The sequence below is a fragment of the Olea europaea genome, unplaced genomic scaffold (genome assembly GCF_002742605.1).
Source record: "Olea europaea var. sylvestris unplaced genomic scaffold, O_europaea_v1 scaffold2650, whole genome shotgun sequence".
Taxonomy (NCBI): Eukaryota; Viridiplantae; Streptophyta; class Magnoliopsida; order Lamiales; family Oleaceae; genus Olea; species Olea europaea.
This window is the reverse complement of record NW_019244858.1, coordinates 597-9,321: the sequence shown is the minus strand read 5'-3', so window position 1 is coordinate 9,321 and position 8,725 is coordinate 597. Positions and strand designations below refer to the sequence as shown.

Sequence of the window (8,725 nt, the reverse complement as noted above, 5' to 3'; positions counted from 1 at the left end):
AAGGGATGCTCGGCATCATTTTTAAAATAGTAAATTCACCAAGTTTAAAATACAAATTATCCAGTGATATATTAACATAAAATTATTATGTTTTACTAAATAATCGAATTAATTGAATAAATGTCATAAAACAATTTCTAAACATTTATTATTTATTATTTTATTTTTGTAGCGAGAAAAAATAGTAAATTTACCAAGTTTAAAATACATATTATCTGGTAATATATTAGCATAAAATTATTATGTTTTATTAAATAATCAAATTAATTGAATAAATGTCGTAAAACAATTTGTAAATATTTATTATTTTATTATTGTAGCAAGAAAAAATAATAAATTCATCAAGTTTAAAATATATATTATCTGGTAATTTATTAAGATAAAATTATTATGTTTTATTAAATAATCATTTTAATTTAATAAATGTCATAAAACAATTTCTAAAATTTTTAAACCAAAAGCATTTTTTAGTTTTCTGTTTTAAGAAACCGTTTTTCAAAATGACAAACTAAACACATTTTCTATAATTCGAAAATAGTGCCTCAAAACAGAAAACGCAAACGCAAACCAAACACACCCTTACCTTTTGGACTCCAATGAAAATGTTGAGATTATTTAGTCCTGTTTGACATCCATAAAATTTAAAAAATATTATTTTAAATAATATTTTTTGAAGAATGTGTAATTAAAAAATAGAAAAAAAATTTGAGTTTACATATAGAATATTTTATTATATAAATGTATGATTAAAAATGAGTATGAAAAATAAATTAAAGTAAAGTAAAAATGTCAAACAACGACTTAGAATTTAAATATTCATTGGTCAATTTATCGATGTGTCGAGATGCTGAAAATCAGATGCTGTGCAAAATTATATGCTTTGAAAATTCAAATTAAAAATAAAGAATTCAGCTTTAGATCCAGCCCTCGTATGTTTTTGACATAATCATTTTTCCCAATTCATTTACATTTCCTTTAATGCCCTTGAATTTGATGTTCATTTGATGAAATTGCGCCCCTTCCATACAAATTCCATGTAGGGGTGTCAATAAATCTAGCAGGCTCGACTCGATCCATGAGCTCACAAGCTCGGCTCGTCCAAGCACGAGTGCATGTGCTCATGGGATGAGCTCGATTTTGGCCCAATAGCTAATGCCTAGAAAGAGCTTCTTGTTGATGAAATTCGTTGTTAAAGAATCTTTCCAACTATCAATGATATAGATCAAACTCAAAAAGTCAAAATTTTCACTTGAACATGGGTTGTCTCCCTCTTGCCATTCTTTAACAGGCAAACAAAGGAAGAAGAATACTTTCACTTGCACAGTATAGTTTCTTACATTTATCCCCCTTTTGGCTCCCATTAAATTAAGTTTCATTTTTTGCTCTTCTATTTTTAATCACACAATCTTCCATAAAAATAATATTACACTTGAATTGAAAACTTTTTCTTCTTTCACAACCACTCATTCTCCAAAAAAATATTATTTCACCCATTTTAATTTGAAAAAATGGAGGCTAAACATAGGCTTATTGTGAAAAGTAATTTTACAAAATAAGAATGCCAAAAACAAAAATCAATGTCAGAAAATGACATGGAAAGAGATTTTCAAGTGGAAAAAGACCATTCATTCCTATAGTTTATCCCATGTCTCGAAACGGCATCAAAGGAAGAAAAAGAAGAACATGAATTGATGGATTATTCTTCTTAGGAGCATTGAATCTGACACTGACCTTCAACTGTGGACAACAATCCGACTGAAGTTGTGACAAAGAACTAGACAGCAAATGAGCATACCTTTGTTCGCTTCTTCTCCACCAAGCACAAAAGTTTAAGGATCGATTTGGGATCTAATTTAATATTTTTTTTTGGGAGGTATCGAAAAAGAATTGGAAAGGAATAAGATTGATTCAAAGTTATATAGTTTACAAAAGTCTCCTCATTAGACAAGTTTGCTTCCTACGCCTTTTGTAGCTCCCACTACGCCCACATTTTCTTTTGAAATGTAAATGTGACCTTTTGATCACATTTTTCTGACAAGTCAGCTTGGATCGCTCAATTTTTTTTTTGGGCTTCGCCTGCGCTCAGAATTGAGTCCGAGCTGTCCATCGATCGAGCCAGAAGAGCCACTCGACTCAATTGTCACCCCTAATTCTACATGCCATCGACTACCAAATACTCAATTTGTCACTTTCCATTCTCCCTAAAAACAGTGCATCCCAGTTCCACCCGTAAATTAAAGCCTACTCAAAATTTTAGTTTGTACGTGCTTTTGCCAAATATACTAAACTTTTTATATTATTGTATACATTCTTAAAACCAATTCAAAGTCATTCTAGATTAATCGAATGTAAAAGAAAACACAAAACAGAAGATCATCAAATTTCGTTTATTTGTATTGTGTTTAAACCAAATTTAAGAAATATTAATTTTATATCACCAAGAGTAATAAAATCGCCATAAAAAAGTAGACACGGATGAACACACAAAATTTATAGAGAAAATTCGTTAAATATCAAATAAAACCTTAAAAATGTCAAATAGCGTACAGAAATTTGGGGAAATGCCTTATTAAAACATGTAAAACATCTAGGTCATTTTGAATACCATGTTGAATTGATCAATGATGATGGTATTGCAAAATTGATCGAGTAAAACCATCTAGGTAAATTTGGAATGCCCCACCTTCTGCAAATTCTCTTTCACAAGCCTGTTGGATTTTTATAGCCTTTTTTGTAAGTTGTTTCCTCTCTCTGCTCTCCAAGTTCATAAATTTCTGCACAAGTTCTGCAATTTCATCTCGTTTTGCCAAGTTGTCCTTATCGAATTCTCTCTTCACCCTCCATCCAATTTGCCAATCTTCAACAATCATCTTAGCATTCGTAACCTGATCCATCATTATGGGGAAAGTAAGCAGAGGAACTCCTGCTAAAATAGCTTCTTTTGTAGAATTCCAACCACAGTGCGACAAAAATCCCCCAATAGAAGGATGACAAAGCACACTTAACTGATCACACCAAGGCACCACCAACCCTTTTTCTCCGCAAATCTCTTTCAATCTCAATGTTTCACCTCGTGCCGCCCACAAGAACCGTGTTCCACTTTTGCACAATCCTGCTGCAATTTCATCCATTTGGGAGCCCGAAATAGAGAGATAGCTGCCTGATGAAAGAAACAAAACCGAGTTTGGAGGCTGAAGGTTCAGCCACTTCAAGTAGTTTCGATCACCATACTGTCTTTAACTTTGAAATGTGTTGTTGTAGGGCCAATTGTATAGATTGAACATGAAGCTCTTGCCTTTAGAGCATCAATGACTTCGGCTTCAAGCTCATAAACAGAAGCTAAGAGAAGATATCGTGCTTTATGAATTGCCTGCAATGGTGCCTTTAGAAAGCGTTGATAGTTTTCTTCCAACCTCATGACCGTGGGAAGATCCAATCCACGAATAGGAGAGAGCCCAGGAATGCAATCAACAATATCGTTTCCATTTACTGAAAACATAACAACAGAAAATCACAAAGATTATTCTGAAGGATATTGATGCATGAATGAAGCAAAATCTTTAAAGATTGATTTCTAGTCATATCCTTTTGCTTTGCTTTCCCCCAAATAAGCATCAATGTAATATGTTTAATTATGAATTTTTCTAATAGTTTGAGTTAATTCAACATGCTAGAGAAATGGATCAAACGTCATCCATTTCTTGCAAATGTAACTAATTTACAAATGATCAAGAGATTGTAGCAAAGACAATGATTTTGACTAGTGATGTTTTGGAAGATTAAATGATTGATCAACAACAATTAGAAGCTCTCTACTAAGCTGCACAACCAAAGTTCGCAAGAGCTCACGAGTAGAACACCTTTCTAGATTGTTCTAACAAAAAATCTAAAGTATTTAGGTGCAGTTCGAATAAAAATCTATAAATTCAGTAAAAGTTAAATATTAATTTCGACCACTCATTCAAATGTGTGAGACCAACTATTATATCTCTTTATAAATAATTCCAGGCGACGTAGAGATTAAACTTTTGTTCTAAACATTATTGACAAAATACAAGTATGATAAAGAAAAATATATAGCCGTAAAAAATAACATATTTAGTAGATATTGATATAAAAAAAAATTGTTGAAATATGTGGTTAAATGACTAATAGAAATTGTGGACTCCATAAAATGTATTGTTAAAATTAATTGACTTTAATTTTAATTAATTATTTTAGTTAAACGCATATATTTTATGTAGAGAAAAGTAAAAGAATTAAAATATGGAAAGAAGAATCAATCAAACAAGCCAAATAAAACCGCCAAAGCACGTGTAGACATATCTGTAGTTCATTACCAGATAAATTGACCGGGAAGTGGCCGTGCTGGACCAGAAGGTCAAAATGGTAAAAAACCGAAAACACCGACGCCGACATCGGCCAGAGCACAGCTAACGGAATGTTCCTTCTTGAAGCTACATCAGCCGCCCAAGGAACAACAGCGTCAGCGATAATCAGCGTCGGAGAAAGCTGAAGCTCGTTCAAGAGCCGCTCGAACGGCTCTTCCATTTTACTCAACACAGCCATGGCGAATCCATTCGGGTCGGATCCTCGAACATGCTCCGACGGTATGACATTTGGAATGGTGGCGAATCGGATATTATCTGGCTTGGCTGAGGAGCCAATTAAGCCGAGCCACTCCTCTGTCAGTACAAAGGTTACTAGGATACTACTGCTCTTTCCGGCCACCAGTTTGCAAAGGTCCATCATCGGATTGATGTGGCCGCGGCCGGGATATGGCATGGCCACCACGTGGCAGGAAAGTATTGGTTTCATGTCTACAGTACCAATTTCTAACCAAAGCAAAGAAAGGAATAGATTAATGCAGAACGAAACGGGAGAAGAAAAAAGCTCAGAGTATAGGAAAAGGTTGTCTCCTATAAATATGTGTGTGTCCGGGCTCCTGTCTGTGTATCAAGTTTCTAGATAAGTAGAAGTGAGCAACTGGAAAAAATGTTGGAAGTTTGGTACTTTAGGGCCTGAGCTTCGTCTCGATTATATGCATTTTTAAAGTATTGATTTTGAGATTTTTTGAATGGATCGATTTTGATTGATTTTAGCATTGATTTTTAAAACTGTCCAATCTATATTTGAAAGTTTATTAACCACCGATTTTGAAAGTTTTTTAAAATAATAAAATTACATGTATATTCCTTAGNTTTGAGTGAAAACTCCCAAGCGTGCCCTTAGGCTAATTGGGAATTACATAATCAATTCAAAAAGTCACTTATCAAGATTAGCTTGCTCATTTGGTAGGTTGTGGAAGAGTTAAAATTAAAAGTCGATGGATCATCTTAAAAGTCGATGGATCAATAAGCAGATTAATCAGAAGCCGGCTTGATCAACCACGTGGATGATAGAGAAACTAAAGACGTTTCAAATCCTAGTGAGACAGAGAGGAATGAGGAAGGCGGGTTTGTGCTTTGTTTGAGCAAGTTGACCTTGGAATTGATCTCAGAGAGAAATTTAATTGATAATGATTTAAGCAATATGGGGTTGGGTAACATCCCTTCCTCTCCAAGTACTAGGCAATATGGTGGTGACGCTTTTGAATACATTCAACCCTTCTACACGTACAAAATTATTTTTGTCAGAATACATACGGAATACTCACAATTCTAGGGCCTACACACATTTTTGACATTTTTTATACAAAACGGGATCCACACACTTGTCTCTATTCTGTACACAATCTGTACACCCAGATTTTTTCTTAGGTATTTGTCGGAGGTTAAGCCGACCCCTTTCTGAATTGTGTTTTACTTTGGTTCCTAAATTTCTAATAAAATATGCCAGCTTTTAAAAAAATGATAAATTCTCTACAAATTTAAAAGTTGAGTTGGTGAATTTTTTCTTACCACTCAATTCAGTTCATTCCACAATATAGCACTCCTATTGGAGCAATTAGTCTTTTCACTGAAGTTCTCCTTACGAGGCGTATACTCACAAAAGAAATGCTTACTTGAAACTGTTCTTGACTCGTAAGTTCAAAGAGCATGCAAATTCTTAAAATACACACACTCTCTCTAATTAACTCTTTGCTAATGAACATATCCGATTGAAACATCAACAAATTCTTGAATTATTAAACATAGATTAATAACAAAGCTTCAATGGGTATTCAGCTACACATTTCAAATTATTGTATAGAAATCTGCAAAATACAATGCACGTGTAATTTGAGTATCAAGTCTGAAAACTTCATTCTTCACCAGTGAAAGTTAGCAATGATTTTCATTATGGTATTGTAGAATTGAGTTAGTAAAGGCGTCAAGGTTCTCTCGGAATGATCCACCATCTGCAAATTCTCTATCACAAACTTGTTGAATATTTTTAGCCTTTTCTGTAAGTTGTTTCCTCTCTCGACTCTCTAAGTTCATAAACCTCTGCACAAGAAGTGCAATTTCATCTCGTTTTGCCAAGTTTTCTTCCTCGAATTCTCTCTTCACCCTCCATCCAATTTTCCAATCTTCGACAATCATCTTAGCATTTGGAACTTGATCCATCAAAATAGGGAACGTAAGCAAAGGAACGCCTGCTAGAATAGCTTCATTTGTAGAATTCCACCCGCAGTGTGACAAGAAACCCCCAACAGATGGATGACAGAGTACACTCAATTGATCACACCAAGGCACCACCAAACCTTTTCCTCCACAACTCTCTTCTAACTTAGGTGTTTCACCGTGCACCACCAACAAGAAACTGGCTCCACTTATGCACAATCCGGCTACAATTTCATCCATTTGGGAGTTCGAAACAGAAAGGAAGCTACCTAAAGAAATAAACAAGACCGAGTTTGGAGGTTGAATGTTCAACCACTTCAAGTAGTTAATGTCAGCATTAATGGCGTTGCTCGTGGTGGAGTATATGTCTTTAACTTTGAGATATGTTGTTGCAGGGCCAATCGTATAGATTGGATACGGAGCATTAGCCTTTAGAGTATCAATGACTTCAGCTTCAAGCTCGTAAACAGAATTCAATAGAAGATATCGGGATTTATGAAATGCCTGCGAAGTGGCTTTCAAGAATCGTTCGGAGTCTTCTCGACTTCTCACAATTGTGGGAAGATCCAATACACGAATAGGAGAGAGCCCTGGAATGTAGTCGACAATTTCGTCTCCATTCACTGAAAACATAATAACATAGTAACACATATGTCAAGTTTTTGTTCCTAATTGAACAAAATTTCTTATATATCAATAAAATAAGTTATGGTAAAAATATTTACGTTTTAATTTGTTAAAAAAGAAAAAATAATAATAATATATGGACGGTAGAGTATAGTGGGAAAAAAATGAAAAGCAAATATTGTCCCTTGCCTGAATTGGCCGGGTGGTGGCCGTGCTGAACGAGAAGGTCAAAATGGTAAAAAACCGAAAATATCAACGCGGACATCGGCCAGAATGAAGCCACCGGAATATTCCTTCTACAAGCTACATCAGCCGCCCAAGGAACGAAAACGTCGGCGATAACAAGAGTCGGAGAAAGCTGAAGCTCGGACAAGAGCCGTTCGAAAGGCTCTTCCATTTTACTCCACACAGCCATGGCAAAGCCACGTGGATCGACTCCTCGGCCATGCTCCGACGGTATGACGTTTGGAATAGTGGCAAAGCGAATGTTATCCGGCTTGGTTTCGGAGCCAATTAAGCCGAGCCATTCCTCGGTCAGTACGACGGTTATTAAAATACTACTGCTATTTCCGGCCACCAGTTTGCAGAGGTTCATCATCGGGTTGATATGGCCACGGCCGGGATAAGGCATCGCCACCACGTTGCAGGAAGGTATTGGCTGCATTTCAACTAAAAATCGGAAAAAACTGAAGACTGGTGAAGAAATAATATGTAGCAAGGCAAATTTGAGTTGGAGAAAAAATTTCTCGACATGTCCTATGTCATGTTTGACTATTGAATAATGTTATGAAGTATAAAATCAAACTCATTCTTTGAAAGTTATATTGAGTCTGGTTTTGACTATTGAATAATGTTATGAAGTATAAAATCAAACTCATTCTTTGAAAGTTATATTGAGTCTGGTTGGGAGTGATTTTGAGAATAGATTTTTTGATCGTTAGGAGAAAAGTAGGGTCTATCTGTGAGAGAAGAAGTCAAATATGACGGTAGGAATAATGAAATAACAATAAAAAAAATCAATTTTTTGGCTGAAAAAATCGCTCCCAATCAGGCCATATATATTTTTTTGTCAAACTCATTTTAAATTGCATATTTTCTTAATAAAATATTTTGCATGTGAATTCATAATTTCTTCCTACTTTTTAATTATATTTTCTTAAAAACATTTCCTAAACTACTCGGCAACATTTCTCTTTTAGTCGAGCTTGAAATCTACTAGAATTTTTAAATGAAGTTATATATAGAATAAGACAGATAATAAAATTTATAATGCACATCTCTCCTTTAATCTATCCATTCCACGATAGAATTTATCTTCAAAGTTAAACATTATTTTCAACTACACATTCGTAATTAATACTTATTTTCGTAATTAATACTTATGTATTATTAAAACATTTTTTGGGACTCCCTATTATTCATTTTACTATTCCTGCTAGTCTTTTTCGGAGGCTTAAGGTATGTTTGACCTCCATTTTTGGGAAGAATATATTCTATAATAGTTAATTTTTGAAAATTAAGTGATAAAAAAGTAGATAAAATTTTTAGATTTA

The 8,725-nt window shown here is 34.4% G+C and overlaps 1 protein-coding gene and 1 pseudogene across 1 annotated transcript; both read right to left on the bottom strand.

The window, feature by feature from the left end:
• Positions 1-2,476: 2,476 nt before the first annotated feature.
• On the bottom strand, positions 2,477-5,141 carry LOC111383274 (annotated as a pseudogene).
• Positions 5,142-6,067: 926 nt separating this feature from the next.
• On the bottom strand, positions 6,068-7,961 carry LOC111383273 (UDP-glycosyltransferase 87A1-like). Its single transcript, XM_023007351.1, has 2 exons — positions 7,362-7,961; positions 6,068-7,168 (listed from the first exon to the last, which is right to left on the bottom strand). The coding sequence occupies exons 1-2, from the start codon at positions 7,834-7,836 to the stop codon at positions 6,264-6,266; spliced, it is 1,380 nt and encodes a 459-aa protein (XP_022863119.1). The 5' UTR covers positions 7,837-7,961; the 3' UTR covers positions 6,068-6,263.
• Between the last annotated feature and the right edge of the window lie 764 nt (positions 7,962-8,725).

Coding starts and splice junctions, on each gene's coding strand:
- LOC111383273 (XM_023007351.1), bottom strand. CDS start 7,836: ATGCAGCCAATACCTTCCTGCAACGTGGTGGCGATGCCTTATCCCGGC. Junction 7,169..7,361: donor CCACCACCCGGCCAATTCAG/GCAAGGGACAAT, acceptor TTATGTTTTCAG/TGAATGGAGACGAAATTGTC.